This window comes from Fukomys damarensis, unplaced genomic scaffold (assembly GCF_012274545.1).
Source record: "Fukomys damarensis isolate Sample0158 unplaced genomic scaffold, DMR_v1.0_HiC HiC_scaffold_30, whole genome shotgun sequence".
NCBI classification, from domain to species: Eukaryota; Metazoa; Chordata; class Mammalia; order Rodentia; family Bathyergidae; genus Fukomys; species Fukomys damarensis.
The window spans coordinates 55,814,021-55,836,051 of NW_022900942.1; the positions used below are offsets into that span (position 1 = coordinate 55,814,021).

Sequence of the window (22,031 nt, forward strand, 5' to 3'; positions counted from 1 at the left end):
AAAAAAAAAAAAAAAAAAAACGGTGAGAAAGTAAAACTAAAATACCACTACATAAGTCCCTAAGGTTTTTCAAAGGACGAATAATATTCAGTTCCATCAAAATCTTATTACAATGGAGGGAAGTAAGGGAAGAAGCTCGGGCTGTGCTACAGATTGGACATAAATCATCCCTCAGAAGGTTTCCTGTGTTGGGGGCCTGGGGCCTGGTGCAGTGACTGGATCAGAAGGGCTCTAACCTCACTGATCTGATGAGTTTACAGCTCGGTGGTCTTTACTCAGGGGTGGGACCTAATTGGATGAAGCAGGTGGGGAGGCTTTGAAGGGTGTATTTTGTCCCCAGTCCCCTTCCTCCCTGGCTCCTTTCCTCTCTCTCTGCTTCCTGGTGGGTAATGGGTAAGCAGGTTCCCTCCGCCAGGCCCTTCTGCCATGACGTTTCCACAATGCTACAGGCCTAAAAGCAATGAAGCCAAAATAAACCTTTCCTCCTTTCAGTTGCTTATTTCAGTTATTCTGTCACAGTTATGGAAAGCTGACAAATACAGGATGGCTGATAGTCACATATTTAAATAGGATCAAACCAGTCAACTGAAAGGAACCTGTGGAGACATCCTATACACACTCTGGGAATATTATTTTAAAAGCACTAAAGAAATGTAAGCACATGATCTATCAGAGAGTAGTATAAAAAACAGGTAACTGTGAAGTGGTTCGTCCACCTCAAGAAGTCTATCGTTCCTCATTCATATGTGGCAACAATAACATTATCCATTAGTTGGGTGAAAAGATTTCCAAATATGCAATTTAAGCATTTATTTTATCAAGTTTAAAGATTAAGTCAAATTTCATTTTATTATGCCAAAAATCAATAGAACTTCATGTTTCATCTATCTCATTCTCATTAAATTTTGGGCTCTATGGGTAAAACTGTGAGAACAGAAGACATAAAGAAAAAAGTAGGTGGCTTCTCAAAAGTGTTGGAAAAAATTTTAACAATAAAGACTACAATTACTCTATAGCTAAAACATTTTTTAAAAAACTCCACTTTCAGAGCATTTCAAATTATCTAAGTATTAAGACAGACATTGACTACCACAGATAACTGAATATTCAGTACAATAAACAATTGCTATGGTTGAATGTCTGTGTCCCCCTAAAATTCTAATGGTGAAATTTTAACCCTCAAGACAATGGTACTAGGAAGTGAGGCCTGTGCAAGTGATTAGGTCCAGAGAAATAACACTCACAAACAAGAGACAGGAGAATCTCTCCTAACTTGCCACCACGGGAGAATGTTGAGGAGGTGTGGTCTATGAGGAGAAGGTCCTCATTGGAAACCCCATTGACTAGCACCTGGATCTTGGACTTCTAGCTTCCAATGTCAGAAATAGCCTTCTGGTGGTCATAAGCTATTCACTCTAGGTATTTTGTTATAGCAACTGAACACACTAAACAATTAACCAAAGAAAGGGAATTAAAAATCATTTTCTACTTGCTCAAAAAATCACAGAACAGAAATCTTTTTTCTTTTCTTTTGTGTGTGTGCATGTGTGTGTGTGTATGAGTGTGTGTGTGTGTGTGTGTTTGTTTTTGTTTTTGAGACAGGGCCTTGCTATGTAGTACAGCCTGGCCTATAACTCATGGCAATCCTCCTGCCTCGGCCTCCCAAGTGCTGGGATTATAAGCATGTGCCACCATGCCTGGCAAAAATCCTTCTTTAATTGTTAATATTCTTATAAATGAGATATTAGAAAAGTAGTTTTTGAGAGGGCCTTGCTATGTAGTACAGCCTGGCCTATAACTCATGGCAATCCTCCTGCCTCGGCCTCCCAAGTGCTGGGATTATAAGCATGTGCCACCATGCCTGGCAAAAATCCTTCTTTAATTGTTAATATTCTTATAAATGAGATATTAGAAAAGTATTTTCAGAAGTTATAAAATCTTTTGCTCTTCTGAACTTTTAAATAAGAAAGATAGTTTAGTTTAATGCTGCAGTAATCTAGAACTTCTAGGTGACAAATACAAATTTGAGTTTATCTATCCAGTAGCACAAAATCAAACAAGCTATATTTAAAGTCCTTCCCAGCCTGGTGTGGTGGCACACGCCTGTGGTCCCAGCACTTGGGAGGCTGAGGCAGGAGGAGTGCTGTGAGTTCAAGACTAGCCTGGGCTACACAGTGAGTTCCCAGCAGTCTGAACTACACAGTGAGACCCTGTCTCAAAAAAACAAACAAACAAAAAGTCCTTCCCATAGTGAAATGGCATCTATAAGAAAGTCTTATCAAATAAAAAAAATTTTAATTGACTTGTCTTCAAATTCCTTTTTCTATGTATCCTACTTTGCAAAGTGAAGTTTCACATATGTTTTAGAAAATTTTGCAAAACTCTTAATAAAAATGGAAGCTAACCACAGTTTTGGTTGGCTCTGTTCATGTAACAAATCTTCTCAGCAACAGCATATCCTAACCCGCACAAAGAGAAGCCAGGCACTTACAACCGGAAGGAAGGGGAGGGAATTCTGGGCATTACTACAGATTCAGCAGATTTGGTTGAATTTCAATTTCGTAAAAATCAGCCAAAGGTAGAGGCTTGCAAGTGGAAAGAGGGGTACATGATTGTCTCTGCAGAAAATGGCACGTTACTTAAGAAAAAAAAGAAAAATCATCCTATGACAATACCATAAAGGTGTAACTAACTGGAAGCTTAAATTTTAAATAATGTCATTTGTAATAGCTTTCCCACAACTGAAATTCTGAGGGATAAATCTAACAGATACAGATGTGTGTATGCTGCAAGCCACAAAACGCTCAGAAAAGAAATGACAGGAAACATGAATAAATAGAAACATATACTATATTCAAGAATTGTGGGCCTGGGATGTAGCTCAGGGATGCCATGTCTGCCTGGCAAACACAAGGTCCTTAGTTCAATCCCTAGTAACTGAGAAGAAAGAAAAAGAATTGTTAAGATTCAACATAATAAAAGGTTTTGATTCTCTCCAAATTGATCTACCAATTTAACACAATTACAACACACATTTTTGGTAGATATGAACACATCAATTTTGAAGTGTTCATGGTGCGGTAGGAATGAATATATTGCTTGGCAGTAAGACACTTGCACAGCACACATGAGGCCCTAGGTTTGATTCCTAGCACCAAATAAATCAGTAAATAGCTTATATGGAAGAGCAAAGAAACTAGAGTAGTTAAATTGAGGGGGAGATCAAAATCAGAAGAGTCACATCACATAATTTTAAGACTTACTATAAGGCTACAGCAATCAGGATAATATTTGCCAAGTGAAAGACACATAGAATAGAACACAGGAGAGAATCCAAAAACAAGACTTATGTAAATATGGCCAGTTGATTTTTGATTAGGTTGAAAAACATTTCAGTTGAGAAATGATAAAAATTCTCTTCATGACCAAACTCCAGAAAGTTCCTCCAAGCCCTTTTGTCAACTAGGCCTTAATGTAAGCTTAAAAAGAATTCAACAAAACACAATTTATTAAGAATTCAAGATGACCTAATTCCCCTTGAAGGGCCTATCTGATAATACTCAAGGCTGCCCCAGGAATGGCTATGTGGTCTAGAGAAGATGTGGAGACGAAGCTGCTGCCTCCAGCCTCTGTGCAAGGGCAGGAGCCTAACTTCAGTAAGCACCAGTTAGAAAGCCCAGGTGGATCTCAAATGGGCCGAATCTCCTTCCAATTTTCATTCAGCATGTTTCCCTTCCATGCTCCACCATGCTCCCTCTAAGAATGCCCTGCAACCTCTGTACAAATCAGCTGAGGCTGGGTCCAATCACAGTGAACTCTTTTCCCTATGGAAAAGGTCTATTATGATTAAAATCCGTCCTTGTCACTTCAGTGTCCAGCAGAAGTCTTTTCTGAAAATGCTACCGGAGCAGCTGCATATCCAGTGCAAAATATATCAATCTATACCTAAGCCTATCTTACACAAAATATAGAACTATAAACTTCTAGAAAAAAGGCACAAGACAAATTAGACTCGAGGTCTTAGACATAGCATGCAAATCATATTTACGCAAGAATAAAACTGATAAACTGGTCTTTTTCAAGTTAAAAAATTTTGATCTGTGGAAGACACACAAGAAAATAAAAGGACACATTATTTTATTCCTCTGCTTGGGTTTATTTGCCTTTTTTTTTTTTCATGCCTTACTGTACTGACAAGGATTTAACAGTGTAATGTTAAATGAAATGACAGTGGTAAAAGTAGACATTTTTACCTTGTTCCCAATCTTTGGAAGAAAGCACTCAGTCTTTACTATTAAGAGTGATCCTAGGCCAGGCTGCGGTGCATGCCTCTGATCCCAGCCACATGGAAGGCTGAGGCAGAGGGCTGCACACTGACGAGCAGCCTGCGCAACTTAGCAAGACCTTGCCTCAAAATTAAAAATAAAAAAGATGGGATGTAGCCAGCAGCAGAGTGCTTGCCTAGTATTCTCAAGGCCCTGGGTTCAATCCCCAGTGCTCAGGGGCGGGGAAGATATTACAATAGAGATTTTAAAGCTGCCTTTATCTGACTGAGGGAGTTCCTTCTATTCCTAGATCCCTAAATATATATTTTGTTTGTTTGTTTGTTTTGTTTTTTGAGACAGGGTCTCACTATGTAGTTCAGACTGCTCTGGAACTGTGTATCCCAGGCTGGTCTCGAACTCACAGTGATCCTCCTCTGCCTCAGCCTCCCTCCCGAGTGCTGGGATTACAGGTGTGCACCACCACGCCTGGCTTCAAAAATGTATTTTTTAAGTCATGAATAGATTCTGAATTTTATCAGAGCATTTCTACTTTGACAGATAAAATCACATGGTTTTCCTTCTTAGACTACTTATAGGGTAGTTTCTATTGACTAATTTTTCAACTATTAAACCAATTTTGCATTTCTGAAGTGAACTCTACATGTTCATGGTGATTATCACATATTGTTAGATTTGATTTGCTATTTTTTTAAGCTATCTTAATGAGAGATTTTGGTCAGTAGTTTTCATTTTTGTACCACCTCTCTGGTTTTGGTTATAAGGGTTATAAAACGAACTAGAAGTATTTTTATTTTTTCTCTTTTCTGGAAGAGATTGTGTAGAGGCGGTATTAATTCTCTATAATAAATGTTTGGTAGAATTTACCCAATAAAGTGATTTTGTACTTTAGTTTTAACTACAAATTCAATCTATTCTACTACAAATAAAATTTATTCATAAATTATAGGCCTATTAAATTTTATTTCAAATTAGCTAACATTTGACAGTTCATACTTTTCAAGAAATTGCTAATGACATCTAAGGTGCCAAATTTATACATAACTGTTTATTTGCTTCCCATCTTCTTGACACCTACAGGTCCTACAGTGATATCCCATCTTTTATTCTTCTTATTTATGATTTGTCTTTTTTTCTGAGACATCAATTTTTTTGATCAAAGAATCAGCTTTGAATTTCATTTTTTCCCACTGACTTCTGCTCTTATCCTTGTTATGCATCTCTTTGTGCTTGTTTTGGGCTTATATTGCTCTTCTTCTAAATTTCCTAAAGTAAAATCTTATATTATTGATTTGAAATTTTTCATCTTTTCTAATGTAAGCATTTCCCCCATTCTTTTAACCTACCTATACTGTTACATTTGTATGAATTTTCTTATAGAGATACAGTTCAGTTTTTAGTCCATTCTGACAATTTTTTGAACATATTATGACTCTGTATTTTCTTAAATTTTTTTATTATTTATTTATTTAAGTACTGGGAATTGAACTTGGGACCTTGCACTTGGCAAGGCAGGTGGTGGCACCACTGGGCTATATCCCTGGCCCAATATATCTTTTTACAGAATATTGGTACTTCTGTTTGTCATATAACAGGTCAGGCCACCAATACCAATAGGACTTCTGTTGGTTTTTGGCTCCAAAGCCAATGGTTAGTTTAGTTTCGTTTTGTTTTGTTGAGACAGGGTCTCACTATGTAGTTGAGAATGACCTGGAACTCACTGTGTAGCCCAGGCTGGTCTCAAACTCACAGTGATCCTACTGCCTCAGCCTCCCGAGTGCTGGGATTACAAGCATGCACCACCATGCCCGGTTCCAAATCCAATTTAGTTTTAATGTTAATTAGATCTGTCCCACTTTTGCATTACCCAGCAGCCAGGATGGCACCTGGTGGTAGTCTTTTGGTTCCACTGTGTTTATCTGGTACTGAGATTGATCGATCTTAGAACCTTGCACTTGCGATGCAGGCGTGGTACCACTGACCTAAATCCCCAGGCATTCTGGTTCAGTTCTTGAAGCCTTTAATGTGCTCATCAGAATGAAATGCACCTACAACAAATATGTAGCTCAGGAGTGGACCTACTAGTTTAAACACAGGGTTGCTTTCCTGAGCTCCTCCATTCTCTACCATCTTTGCAGTATCTTCTCCTTCTCTAGAAGTCCTCTTTGGTCCTCTGGCTAAAAAAATAGGGCTTCGGTCCCCTGGCTTTGCCACACGCCTTTGTGCTTGCATTCACGTCTGGAGGAAGCAGCAAGAAGAAGAGCAGTAGAGAGTGGCAGGATGGCAACCTCACTATTGGCCCGTGGTCTTTTGAATTCTCATCTTCTTCCCCACCTGCCTACTGTTTCCTTTTCAATGCTCTCAGACAGCAGTTCCATGCATTCTGCCCAGATTTTACAGCCAAATTCAGTAGAAGAGACAGTATGGAGCATTTTTACTCATCTTAACTGGAACCTCTAGAAGGCAGTTTAACCAGAATTCTAACAAACTTCTATTACGTGAAGTGTCATTTAGCCTGTACTTAATAAAATGCAAGCTTGTTTGCTCAGCAACAGCAGCAACACAGACTTTTTCCTAAACAAACTACACAGACTTGGCACATTCTCTTTAATTTCTCACTCCTTCATTTAAGGCTAATGAAAACAGCAGAACTCTTCTTATCTCTGTGTCTCTGATACCAAAGAAGTCCCTTGCAATTCAGGTCAGTGCACTAGAGAGCAACAGAGCAACAGTAGTTGAAGATTATTTTATTCCTGGTGTTCAATACTTGTCTCTTCATTTTTAAGTACAACTCTTAGAAGTATGGAATTTAATCAAAACTCAAAACCATTAGTAGAGTACCTTGAAGATCACACAAGCTTTCAGATGTTGAGTTCAGGAGAGGTTATTTCTTGATGTTATGCACATAAATTTCAAAAACAAAAGGAAAAATAAAAATGCATGAAAACAAAAACCAAGACACTAAGATTAAGAATCAGGAGCTAGGGCTGGGGATTTAGCTCAGTGGTTCCACCGTCTGCCTTGCAAGCACAAGGACCTGAGTTCAATCCCTGGTACCAAAAAAAAAGAGAAAAGAATCAGGAGCTAGATTTTTAAAAAAATGAATAAACCAAGTGTCATATTAGCTAATGCCTGGACAAATGTACAGATATATTTCATAGGAAGAACCAAATTTATCTAGATAGGTATAACACTGGAAGTATTAGAAATATAAAAGTATGTTTCTCTTTTTGTTTAAGCCAGGCAAAACATGTGGTCAACCATGTAAGCCCTGACAATATAAAAGGTGAAAGCACTGGCTAAGTCCCTCATTAACAAATGAATGAAAAAGATGAGGAGGTGTCATCTTCAGTCTGATTCTGCCATAAGCTTTAGGGAAGTAATAATAAAGTATAAACAATGAGTAAAGCCCAAGCTAAAAATGTAAAAAGTTGAGAGTTCGTATCTTTTCAAGACTGATGTGTGCTGTCTATCAGTACATTAGTAGCAACCAAAGGAGCATTATTAACCGAACTGGAGAGTCTGAAAGAAATTAATGAAATGAGAGAACTAAAGTACACTTCTAAGTTTTGAAGTCAGCATAAGAAGCATTAAGTAAATCCTTCTAAGACTGTAAAATGAAAGTTAAGTATGCATAAAGATAACAATAAAACATTAATAACAATACAAATGTTTAAAAATTAAATTTTAGATATGCTATGGGAAAAAGTGAGCAAACTCTGATATCCCCAATGATACTTAAAATTACTTCTAAGTTAGTGCTAAAAAATATTAAATTTACTGGAGAAAGCAAGGTTAAATTCTAAAATATTGTACTTCAAAATAAACAGGAAAAGGCAAGCTAACCCCCAATCACTATCCCCACCTCAACCAAAATTCAAGGAAACCACAACAGAAACACAGAACCTTTTTCAAGCCCTCAGAGACAATTATCTGGCAAGAATTCTACCATAGTAAAAGTCAGTCTATTTCTTTCTCTGTGTTGCTGAGGCTAAGAGTATCAGGACACTGCAGAACAACTGGGATTCGTTCAATTTGAAAGATAACTCTGAGGCTTCACAGAATATGAAATCCCTTCTCATCTGTTCCCACCTTCAGAAAAATGGAACATTCCTCAAAAACTTCGAGCAGGCACCTTTAACTTAAACATAATACCTGATTTAATTTTAACATTGAAAAGGAAAAGAAAATGTACAAGATCTTTGGATTATTCTAAAGCACAAGATGTTTATACCTGCCATGCTTCTCAACTTTATACTCCTTTTTCTTTTTACCTTTCTTTTGGTCCTCTGGAGGCGGATGCACGGCTAAAGTGTCCATGGCCAGTCTCAAACCTAAGTACTAGAGTTTGTGGCATCTATCTAAAATGTTTCCAGACTTGTATTTAAGCTACCAATTTTCTCTTTTATGCTTCACCTTTCCCTAAATGAAGACAGCCTTGTTCATAAGCCAAAGAGGTGCTGTTAAATTCATTTTAAATATACACAAACACACACACACACACACACACACACACACACACACACACACACACACACACACTGAGGTAATTTCAAAGAGATAAAGTAACTTTCCAAAAGTGAGATCTGGATACAACGGCAGGTTAAACATGGAATCCAAGACTCCTAGCTTCTGGGTCAATGTTTTTTGGGTGCTGTTAAATATATGTACCTCTTCAACAAAGAAAATAGTATATCTCTCAAGATACACAGATTCTGTGTCTCAAAAGTCTAAGGATGCATGTACCTTTCTCTACCACCAATACAAGTCTCCTGAGAATACCCATGAAGAATATCTAGTGTAGTCCTGTTTCTAAGAAACACCTCCTGAATGCTAACTGCACGGTAACTGAACTCTGCCAGTACAACACAACAAATCTCAGATCCCCAAATCACATCTTTGTTTAACCTTCACTGACCAGTTAAGGGGAAAATAAAAGTGATAAACTTTGAAGTCCTCTTCTTTCTCCTTCTATATCATGGTTCTAAAGTAGGATCTGCTGTCGATGTGAGCAACAGGAGCAGCATCTGGGGATTTGCTAGAGGTACAAATTTCGCAGGCCCCACTCCAATACTGAACCATAATAAACCGTGGCTGCCTGGCCCCAAAATCTGTATTGTTACAAGCTTCCCGGATAATTTTCATGCACACTAAAGTTTGAGGTTCACTGTTCTAGACGATCAGTGTTTAAATCCCTGTTTCTCTATGTACCATATCCAAGCTCATTATACCCTGTCATTTTAAGAAAGTCTTCTCCATACTACAGAAATGTGATTGCTAAAATGTACTTTTAATGATAAATTTGCTTTGACCCTGTCCCATGTTCCATGAATTTTGGATCCTGCAGAGCTAGCGTTCTTTAAATGCTGCAGTTTAGTAGTTAGCCTTATCTATGTTTCACTGACTTGCTATCTTCAAATTTCACTTGAAAAATAGACTTTGCCCTTGTTATTCCTAAATAATATATTTTCTAATCAATCAGAAATGAATCTTATAATCCAATAGTAACGCTTTATGGAGAGCTGTATGTATAGTTTTTGTATCCCACAATTTCTTTAAAGAAAAACCCTCAATATTCAGGATCCATGTCTCCTAATCTCTTATATCTTTAATTATTTGATACTTATATCTTCGCCTAGTTTCTACAGGATACTCAAAAAGTCAGTGTGCCAGCAGGTATGTCTTCCATTCCTTTTTCTTCCCTCTATTGTCTGATTAAAAATAACAGAATGCGAAGAACTTTTAAAAAGAAAGTAAATGAATTCTTTGTCTCAGTCTGCACACATGCACTGAGCTCAAATTTCCCAAAGGAGAAATAAGAAATTCAAAAAGAAATAAGGGTCACAAACAGATATAATAGATGTTTAAGAAGTCAGGATGTTAAGTGTCAGGTCAGATGGCTTGCTCGGCAGAATTCTGGATGGTATGGTAAGAAATGAAAACACCGAGGGCTAGATGTTAATCTATAGAACACACAAGTCCAACAAGTCTGCCACTGCAATAAACAAGATGTGCCTGCTTGTTTGAAATAAGAATTTGGTAATTACTATAAGTCTACTTAAAACCTTGCACAAACTGATGTTAAAATGAAAGAATGTCAGCACTTACATTTTAGTGGAGTATCAAAAATAATGCAGACTTTGAAAGTGTATTGCAAATTTAGTTATATGACAGAATATGCATGTTTTGTTCAAGCAAACACACTAAAAGGGGAAGAAGACAGCACCCTAACTTTAAGATACCATGTTTCAGTTACAGGGACATCCACAGACATTATGTCAGGCAACAATAAGGTTTTCAAATAGGTAACCTGTCAGGTCACTAAGAACCATATGGAGCAGGAACCGCTACACTGGAGGCAAACCCAAAGGCAACTTACTTATTTTTAAGTGCCAAACGAGAACAACAAAGTTAGAAGTTAACAGAAAGAATGAAAAGAAATTATTAGATGCCATCATAAAACCTGCACAATTTAACAGAATTCGTTCATATACTAAGAATGCAACAAAGAAACAAAAGTCTCTAAAACTATATGAGAGAAAACACAAGATTCAAGGAGAAATATTTAAGACCAAAATTCTAGTCCTTAAAAATTGAAAGCAAACATGGATTATGGAGTGGATTCGGGTTGGATTTAAGATTGAAATAACTATCAACACTGAAACATTTTCCGGCATAAAGCCTAGACATTCCCTAAATAGAATGGTGTTTTGTACTTCTAATATACTGTCATTAATCCATTACCTGTGGCCATCTTGGTAGGCAGGTGCCTGGAAAAGGAAAGCAAAACAGTTCTAAATCAAGCAATTGTAAGGGTTCTGTGTTAATTTTTACGACTGAACCAAGAAAGCTTCCCAGGTAGTCAAATACCAAAAGAATCAAAACTATATTATTATAGTTTACACCAATGTGACAGCAACTAGTACACAACCTTACTTTTTTTTTTGGTACCAGGGATCGAACTTGGGTCCTTGTGAGGCAGGCGGCGGAACCAATGAGCTAAATCCCCGGCCCACAACCTTACAAATTACCATCCAACTCAACTCTATATTAAAGTAGGGATAATATGTATGCAATCAAACAAAATATGGCATCTCTGTGTGTTTGATTCTGAATGGAAACCCCTTTCAACATTGAAGTCACTAAGAGCTGCAGGAACAGGAGGATGACAAAATGACAATATTTAACTTTCAAATATTTGCAACTCATACAGAATGGCTCTATTTTTGGACCAGAGCCAGTGTGTTTGATTTCTTTTATGATCAAAGAGGATTTTACAGTAGGAAGCAACTCAAAAGCACTTTCAAAATACTTAGAAGCTATGCTGAGTTCTTTTAATCTTGCTTTCAAAAAAATTATATGGAGGTACAAATGGAGAGAAAAAACAGGTTTGCTACCACCTGTTCTCAGGAAGAGGCATTTTTTTTCCCCTCACTTCTCTCAATATTCTTTGAAAAATACTGTCCACCTATTCATCCCTCAGGAAATAATTAAACACAATACTAAAAAATCAAGCAAACAAAACCACCCTATACAAAGCTAAAGAAAAAAATTAACCTAAGATAGAGATGCTTATGAAGATTTAAAAAAGAGGCACAGACAGGGCAAGACCTTTAAAGGTAAATGGGTGAGCTTGATAATAAATAATTTCCAAAAAGATTATACATTAGCAGTGAGATAAACATGCCATTAGTCCTTAATTAAAGAAAAGAATATCCATGATTCAGAGAGATGATAGGGCAGTCCCTAAATGACCTATCAACAAGCCCAGTTTGCTTCAACAGCGTGATGGGTATGGTTCTCAACTTAATATACTTAGATACATTTTCCACTGGAAAGAATTAGTATGAAGAATATTTTGTTGTTCAAAATAAATGATTCTAATTTCAATTCTTTTTAATATTTTCCCTTTCTAGTTTTCATTGTCCCAATGCTAATATCCCTTAACTAAGAGTTCAAGTATGTTCTTTGTTAATGAAAACACAACACATTGATTGTAAGAATCTTACTAGATTTCCATTTGTTTTCCCTCAGCTCCTACATTAATCCAAACAATAAGGGCCTTTAAAACATTCATAAATAACCTGCTGCTGCTGCTGGCACCTAGGAGCCAAGTGCGGCAATGTTAAGCAACAACAAATTTCATAGTTCAAGAAGCACAGTTAAGGAAAAAGGTTGCTCAGAAAATCACTCTTATTTAGCACAAAGATCCTTAAAAATTGCATGAAATCAGTCAAGTAACTATAGAAACCAATTTCTTCAGCTCCATATCACACGTCTCACACCTCAATTGTCTTTATTATCATCTGCTGTCAGATCCTTAATCAGCAATGTGAACAGGCTTGATGATTTATTCAGGAGAGAAAAGAATCTGTAGGTCAAGTGAAAAATTTCTCACACACACACACACACACACACACACACCCCACATCTTCAACCTTAGGTACTTTCATTTCATTCTGTTCTCAGCAGCTCTGGGGGCAACTCCAGTGAGATCCAATATTAAGGCTCAATTAAAATAAGCTCCAATTAGTGGAGTTTTTTCTCTGGGGCTAGAAAAGTCAGGAAATGGATATTGGGAAATGTAAAAAGTCAGCTACTGAGAGGAGGCTGCAGACATAAATGAACTTATTTGTTGATTTCTACAGTTGCTATGCAGAGGCCTCTGGGAGTAAAAGCTTAACCAGTCTAAGCTATAAACTAAAACCCCTGCAGCTAAACATGAACTGTGTGAAACAAGGGCTCCATTCCAGAACAGAAAACTGCTGGGCCCAGAAAATTAAAAGCCAGAGGCATTTTCCATTTAAAACTAAATCCCAGTACCGCCTCCCAGCCAAAGAATTATAAGCAGTATCAGATTTACAAAACGAACAATTACCCTGGAAAAATGTAGCCTATTGTACAGTCCCAGATGCTAAATCTCCAAAGTTTCCTTTTTTTTTTAATCCCACATTATATTCCTCTAAGTATACTGCTGTAGTTTACAAAGAGCCATTTCTAAGAAGACATGCCTAAGCCTTGAAGATAAATTTTAAAAAGAGAGCACATAACTCATTGACCTCATTTGAAGTACTGCCCTTGCCTTTAGCAGTTCCTGTCCTTCCCCAAGGCTTCTGCAAATGGTATGCAACAGCAAAATAAACCCTGACCTAATTGCCAGGAGAGCCATGCCAACCTTCCCTCCAACAAAAAGACATGGTAACTTGAAAGTCCTACCTCTTTGGCTTTCTGCTTTAATCTCAGCTGCTCTGGATCTTCTTTATTGGAACGACTCTATCAAAGGAAAAGAAAATTTTAATAGAAACGAGCATCTAAACACCACAGTCACAGTTAAATATTTAATAAATGACAATTTCTCTTGTGATTGAAAATCCTAGCTCCAGGGGCAATGCCTCAGTCCAGTCTGGCTGCACTCCCACCCTCACTCCCCGTCCTCATCTGGGCCTGCTGGTGCAGCTCTAGCCTGGAGGAAGCTTAGACTGAAAATGATGCTAACAATGTCAGTCAGGTCCAGTTGAGGCATGAGGCTGTTCTTGTCGGAACACTGGAAACTAAAAAATGGATGGTGCAGATGGAGAAAAAGAACTATTCGCTCAAATGAATGAAAACATAAAAACAGGTTTATCTTCAGGTAAAACTATTTTGGGAAAACATATGGTACTTCAAGGACTATTAAAATCACGACCCTGACTAACCTTGAACCAAATCTGCCTTTAAAAGTATAATGTCAAAAAGTAGGAAATATATTCTAGTATTTTGCTTAGTGTATCTTTTCTTTAGGTCCTTTATAACATTTGACAGAATGTTATGCACAAATAAATTTTCATACATGTTAATTCAATGTCACTTTTCATAATACAGTCATAGTAAAGTGCTGGTATTAGAAGACGGTTATTATCATCTATAGATAAGGTATGATAGATAATGGGTAAGGGACTTCATTTATGATGCCACAACCATTTTGTCCATAGGAAAACATACTTAGGATAGGCGTATCTTCTTTTTATCCTAACAGATTTGCTTAACTCCTATAAATCTGAATGTTTGTTTGAAAAAATGCAATCTAAGCTAACTAAGCCAAAGGTAGATAACAAAATAAAAACCAAAGTATTCTCCTATTTACTAAGTTTATCTGCTACTTTTATTGATATGCAAGTACCCTTATTGAAAGAAAACATAAGAGATCATCTGTTTAGAATTACTAGGATCTTCTAATTTCAGACACTTAAATATTGACACAAATTTTACTCGAAACTAGTAAGTTTTTGTTTTCATTTTCATCTGCAATCTACTAAACCAACTCTATTTGAATCCAAACTAGGTCAAACACCTTCGTTCTCCTAGGAGATAATGAATACATGAGCAGATGTGTTTATATATAAACACGCATGCATGGTATATAAACATTTGTATGAGTATGTACAACTGTCCTTGTATAAAATGGGTGAATTTGCATAATACATATTTGTCAGGCATCCTCTATTACTGGACATAAGTAGACAGTCTTTGTGTGCCACTGTTTTAGGCTTTGGAGATTTAGAGAACAAATAACTAGTCAAAACAGTCAAAGCCTCTATTCCCAGGTAACTCACTTGTTGCGGGGGGTACCGGGGATCAAATTCGGGCCTTGCACTTGCGAGGCAGGCAAATGAACCACTGAGCCAAATGCCCAGCTCTCACATTTTAAGAACAGAAAAATAATAAAATAAGAATTTTTATAAAAATTAAACACATTTATGATATGTAAAACATTTTAGATGGGTAGAAATACAAAGCAAGTCATTGCTGATACAAAGTCCTATGAAGAAAATACAACAGAACAATGTGACAAAAGAGAGAGGAGTACTTCTCTAAGGTAGAGGGGAAGGTATCTGAGGAGTGACAGTTGTGTAGAGGTCTGAATGGCAAGATCTTCGAGTCCATGCAGAACATTCAAGCAGGAAGCACAGTAAATGCCAAAAATAAGAACATGGTTGTAGACAGAGGGAAGGCCCATGATCTTAAAGCACAGAGACAATTTGAAGGAGAGAAAGGTTGGAGATCATGTGTTGCCCTCTAGGCCACGATAAGGAGTTGGGAGGTTAGTTCGGTTCTAAGAGGCCACAGAAGGGTTCACAGCATAGAATGAGCCACCACAAAAGGCAGTTCTGGTAGCTATGTAGCAGGTACATGGTACATACCCCATGCACTGAGACTTTCTAAAGCAACTGTTGTGAGCAAGTGATGGACTAGGCAAAAAATGAGAGCAGCCTGGAATATCGTCATAGCAAAGAAGAGCACAGCAAACAGGTTCAAACCACACTTTGCAAAGAAGGTCAACCAGATGGATGGACTGCACAGAAGGTTTAAAATGAAGAGGAAACAAAAAATGGCTTCTAGGAGCCTGAATAGCAAGTAGGAGGATGGTAATTTCCACTTCCTGAGAGGGAAGAGATCTAGTATAAAGCAGATGTAGGGGGAAAGAACTCAGTGTTCAGTTTTAGATGCCTAATTAGAAGTCTAATGAGCTTGGCACAGTCAAGAAATAGAAAAGTTAATGTGCCTACCATAAAGTGAAATGGCACAAGGAGAGACACTAGGCAAGCTCAGAAAGTGGAGAATGTGCCAGAAAATGTAAGACCTTTTAAAATTTGGTAAGAAGTTTGGATTTTAAGTGCAAGAGAAGCCACTGAAAACTCTTTATGATATTAAAACACTATTCAAACAACAGTATGATGAACAGATTGTAGAAGGGAACAGAGGTCAGCAGGAAGATACAGAAGTCCAAGTGAAAGATGTTTTAGACTGGAATAGTGACACTGATAATGAAGACAGGAGATAGATACATTCTGGAAATGAACAGAAAAAGAGCTGAATGAGGAAGGACAAGAAAGACAAGAGTTAAAGATGATTCCTGATTTTTTTGGCTTGAACATTGATGCAAATAATGGCCTCATTCATTGAGTCAGCAAAAGTTACAAGAGAAGAAAGAAAAATCAGAAGTCCTTTTGGACAAATTATATTTGAGATGCCAATGAAGTGATGTCAAGTATGCAATAGCTCTATGAACCCAAAGTTTCAGAATGTAGACTAAATTGGAAATGTCATTTTAAAAGGGAATAAAGACAGAGAAGAAGGGCTGAGTTGAAACCTGGGACACTCCAACGTTTAGAAGTCTGGTAAAGGAGGGAAATTCAAAAGACTGAAAACAAGTATAATAATACTGTATATCCATTAATGAATAAAAAATATTTAATAGTTTATGAACTTATTTACTGCCCAGTAATTGAAATTAAACACCAATAAACCACCTCATTACAATGGCCGAGGCTTGCTTATGATACTTATACTCAAAGAAGAACATCTTTCTGTCCCAGCTGCCTTTCCCTCCCTGAGCATAGGTCAGCACTCACTGGGTTTGACACTGGGGCAGCTGGAAGCTGCACAATATCAAGGCTACGATGCCCACATTTTTATGGAGGCCGGGACAATTCAACACTGGGCTAGTGCTCAAGAATACACAGTGATAAATAAGGAGAAGGGAGCTCCAGTGAGGCATGGATCAGGTCTCCCACTTGGGAGCCATTTGGGCATCAAATAATAATGACAGTAACAGATTATAACTGATTTGGTCAAACAGAATCCACGATCTGCTACTGATATGAATAAGGGGGAAAAAGAAACCTCTTTTATATAGTAATTACTAATAAGCAAAAAAGTTGATGGGAATAAAGAATCAGCCTCTGGTAATCACCACATAAATGGCTGATTCAGGTAGACACCACGATGGATGCTAAGGATGAAACCTTGATGAGGAATAGGATACTGGCATCACCTTAAAATATTTTCCTATGAAAAAATAAATAATTACATAGGGAAAAAGAGCTCATAGTAGTCAGCTACGTGAGAATATCAAGCTGCCCTCTGATATGATCAGAAGAGAAGAATGCAGCATCATTTCTGTGCAGTCCTGCGAAGAATACATGATTTAAGCCACAAGGAAATACCAGATGAATCCACGTTGAGGGTCATCTTATACAGGTAAAAGGCAGTGCTCTTGAAAACTGTCAAGGGCACGAATGAACAAGAAAGACTAAGAATCTGAAGGAATCTGAAAAGAGATAACACTAAATGAAATGTATATTCCTGAATGAGAAGGAAATGTGAAGAGACCTGGCTGAGATGGCAGGTTAAACCAGAATGGGAGCCTGTGCAATTGACAGTAGGGTCACTGCTGACTTCCTGACCGGAGGGTCATCAGGAGAAGGTCTTTATTTTTGCAAATACATGTTAAGAATGGTGAGGAATGATGGGACGTCATATTTGAAAAATACTTTCTAAGCTTTGAAAAACAATTAATTAGTGTCTATAGTTCTGTAACTGTGAATACACTAAAAACTTCCAAATCCGTGAAGGGAAGGAGGGAAGACAGAAGACGTGGATAAACCAATGGCAGTATGTGCTCAGGCACATAGGATGTGTGAGTCTGTAAGTGGGTAGAGATGCAGAAATTCAGTAAAATATTTCAAACGGGGGAATCTGGAAGTAGGAGCTAAGAATGTACACTTCTAGTTAGCTTTTCCTGGGAAAGAGGACTGAGAATATATAGTGGTGGTTAACTTTCTGTAAGTATGAAATTATTTCAAAATAAATTAGTTTTCAAAAATGCAATTAGTAAGTAGCAACAAATACTCTAGAAAGGAGAAGCTTCCAAGAACACTAAAAATTAGAGCTAAAGTGCTTAAAACAAAAACTAAAGACTTTAGTGCTCTGTCTTTAAGACTTCTCTGAAGGGCTTCAAGCCTATGAAGAAGCACAGAGCTACAAGACACAAACTAGTGGAATTAAGCTTTCCCCCCATCTGGCACTAATAGTCCCGGAAAACATTTAAATAAAGGAGAAAGAAGAAAGTGAAAAGCCTCACCTGTTCTCCCTTTTAATCTCTGACCCATTTTTACCCTTCATGTATTATGGTCCCATACAGTTGACATTATACCCTATTTTACCCATAACCCTCCTGGTCTACTCTCTGAACTTTCTTCTCTCAACTTCACTTTGGCACATATCAAACAATTCCCTAAAAAGACCCTGAAATGTTTACAGAACGTTTTTACTGGGGGTTGGGGGTGATGCCAGGCACACAGGAAATGAGAGTGAGGAGACAAAGATCATGACTCATTAAACTAAATTAACCGAAAGCCACTGTACCACGCCATCCTGGCTGTGAGACATTCTATTAGTAATTTCATTTTAAGAAATCCTCCAGAGAAATCTAAAGGCTTAAAACCAAAACAGTCGACCAATGATGAGGCCAATTCTGACCTCACAGCCAGGCCATGTTCACTCATAAATCACATAAGCCCTTACCTTGGCAGCCTTAAGTAACATTTCTCTTTCTTCTAAATCTTTTCTCTGTTTCTCCAATTGATCCAGCTTCTCAAGAAATTTGAGCTGTGACTTAGTATCACTAGACAGGATGTAATTTTCACTTGCCTGGGAAAAAAAAAGTCTTATGATGATCCTGGGTAACACATTCCACCTTAGGTATTGTAATAAACTAAAGACAGTGACACCAACAAATAGCTAAATTTTCAGTAATTTTTTGCTTATGTTAAACAAGCTTAACAAAACAAAAAATCCCAGGAACTTGAATTATCCTTAAAATTTCAGAGATAATTTATGTTTCAAAGAGAATTCTACTAAACCTCATTCTGAGGTAGGGAAAGGAATTAAGACAAGCAGATTCAAACAAGAAGAAGAATGCAAGAGCATATATACCATTTACTTATAATTTAAATCTCTTTAATTAAATTATTTTTTATTTTGGTAGAACCTAATATGAGTAATTAATTCTTAAGCCTATGCAGACAAACAGCAAGAATGATCTTCTTTCTCACTGAAAAATACACCTAACATGAAAGTTAGCCTTCAGTTAGCACTGCTGGACTCATTTAACCTTGACAAATGAATACAACTTCCATCAAAATACAACAAAAGACAAGATGCCAAGTATCAAAATCCCGAAACTCAGGATTCCCTTAAGGTGTGAATGTGACAGAAACAGTAGCCAAAGAAAATTAAGTAAATAATTTAAGAATGAGTGTCACAATCGAAGTATGTATAATTATGTGTTTGAGGTGTTCCATAAAATGACAAAATTTAAATTATTCTGTTTTTTCTGATACACCAGAGTGGAAAACAGTGCTTCCCAATCTAAATATTTTCCAATTTTCTTCACTACAACCACCTACCTCTCCTTGATAATACATACACTATACCTAGTGTGTGTGGTTTGCTGGGAGAACCAGGTTTGGGTAGGGGGAGCCTGGAATCTTCCCAACCAATGTTTAGGACACCGGGCCATCTACTTATCTCTTCAATCCAGGCATCTGAGGGAGGCCGTATGCAGCAAAATGGAAATATATAGTTCAACAGAGAGCACCAGGCCTGGAGGTCGGGGTATAGCACACTCCTGCCTCCCATCTTAGCTCAATACCCATGCTTACCCATGCTTCTGGCTGACTCAATTAACCCAGAGATTTCATATGCCCAAGATTCTTTTCAAATTAAGTATTTATTGTTGGTATCTAACTAGATCAAAAGTGGGCACGGGATTTAGCTCAGTGGTTCCACCGTCTGCCTCGCAAGCATGAGGTCTCGAGTTCAATTCTCAGTACCAAAAAAAATAAAATCAAAAAATAAAAACCTAACTAGATCAAAAAAGTATTACATAGTTTAAGGAACAAGGATAGTGCTACTTACCTTACTTCATATTTAATACAAAAAGAATTCCTAAATGTTTTTTAAAGTTAAAAAAATACAAGATAGATTATGGAATATATTATAGGCCAACCATAGAGGTTAAACATAGTTAACAGTGGTTTCCTAAATACTTTTGATTTTTTTTGGTACCAGGGATCGAACTTAGAACCTTGTGCTTGCAAGCAGGCAGGCAGAACCACTAAGCTAAATCCCCGGCCCCTAAATACTTCGTCTTTACCAGTATATTGTGCTCAGACACTCTAGAGATAGTTTACTGACAGGATTTAATTTAAAGGGGACAACAAACAGTAAATCAAAAGGAAGGCAGACTTTCTAAATTTTAACCTTATCACGTAGGCATGCTAAATTTCTCTTTCTCTTCCAACTCAGATACAACTGCCTCTGGCACAATGTGCAATCTTTCTTTTAGCTTCCAGATACTATTAAACAAATGAGTACCTCCCCTAGTCCTACTGATTCCCTTTCTTTAAAACAACAGCCTGGTGTTCCTTCCGGTTTCAGCAGACCCAATTAACTGAACTCTATGCACCAACAGAGTAAGGCTTTACCATGTTAGGACCACTATATATTAAATGGCTTAGCAATGAAAATATAATGATCTAGTCCTAATGTATCAACACCATCGCGTGAATCCCATCTAAGGGCAACACTATAATACCTTCCAACTGGAAAACAATGAAACTTCCCCCATGGCCTCAGGCATTCAGAAGACTGCAATATATCTTCAGCGGGAAAGCACCTGGCAGCCAGATCAAAAGCTCTGTTTCACATGTCACTTTCCACTTCTTCACTTAAATCTCAGTTTATGGCCTATGATTAGAGAATTATATTTAACCAGGTAAAACATTACCAAAAGCAAATGGATTTCAGGAGTGGAAAGAGATGGTGGGATTTTGCTTTTAATGATAGTGGCTTGCATTTTAATAAAATTCATGGAGTAGAATTTCAAAATATTGTAAAGATAAAAATAAATCATATCAAGTATAAAATGAAATACAAAATCAGGGCTAAATCTATAATGCAAAGATTATTATAATTAAAGCCTACAAAATAAGGGTGATTTTAAACTAACTTCAAATATAATTAAATGATTGATATGTCTGCTAAAAGGATAATGACAATTCTTTCTGCTCTTCTGTGTGTGTAAATTCAGACAGTGGCCTTAGCAGTATAAAGCAATGAGTGGGGAAAAGTGGGCAGGGGAAAATCAGTCAGACTAGAAAGAGTAGAAGATAGGGTTAAGGAGGTGTTAGTGTTAAGCAAAGTTACTAAGGTCTTCCGGGTGGGCTGATGTTATCTGTTTGGCCTAGGGCAACTCAATCCTTGGAATACAAGCTTCTGAAATAAAATAGAAGAATTTTATCTGCAGCTATCCACAATAGATCTTTAAATAGCACTCTCACTAGGCCCTAAGAAAAATTCTCTCCATACTAAATTGTACATGTTATGTATTTAGCCTTTTGTTTTTCATTGTTGTTGTTGCTTTTTTTTGTAGTGCTGAAGATGGAACCCACAGCCTCACACACACTAGGCAAGTACTCTACCACTGAGTATATCCTCAGCCCCATGTTACAGAAATCTCCCAGTATAAATGATTATACACTCGCGTATTTCTGAAAGAACAACAAGATTAAGGCAGGGGTGGGGAGATCCTGATGTGGAAAATTAGGTGATACTTCTAAATGTTAAAGTGAAGAAGATTATGATTTCCCCCACAAAACTGAATATAAGCCAATATCAATTCAAACTAGATTGCTATAGATTTAGGATTTTAATTATAGCCTCCATGGTAAACACTAAGAAAATAAATAAAAAGTACACACAAAGTGAGAGAAATCAAATATTACAAGACAAAAAAAATCAATTAAATATAAAAGAAGGCAGTAATGGGAGAAGTGAGGGTCAAAAAAGTTGTAAAGCATATAAAAAGCAAATAGCAGAAGTCTTTTCCTATCAGTAATTACTTTAAATATAAATGGATTAAAC

General features: G+C 37.2%; 1 protein-coding gene across 1 annotated transcript in view; it reads right to left on the reverse strand.

The window, feature by feature from the left end:
• Taf4b (TATA-box binding protein associated factor 4b) overlaps positions 1-22,031 on the reverse strand; it is a 142,426-nt gene that overhangs the window by 38,673 nt on the left and 81,722 nt on the right. The window contains exons 13-14 of the mRNA XM_010644010.2: positions 18,630-18,755; positions 13,500-13,556 (exon numbers count right to left, since the gene is read on the reverse strand). Coding sequence (XP_010642312.1) covers positions 13,500-13,556; positions 18,630-18,755 — 183 coding nt within the window. The remainder of the gene's footprint in view (positions 1-13,499; positions 13,557-18,629; positions 18,756-22,031) is intronic.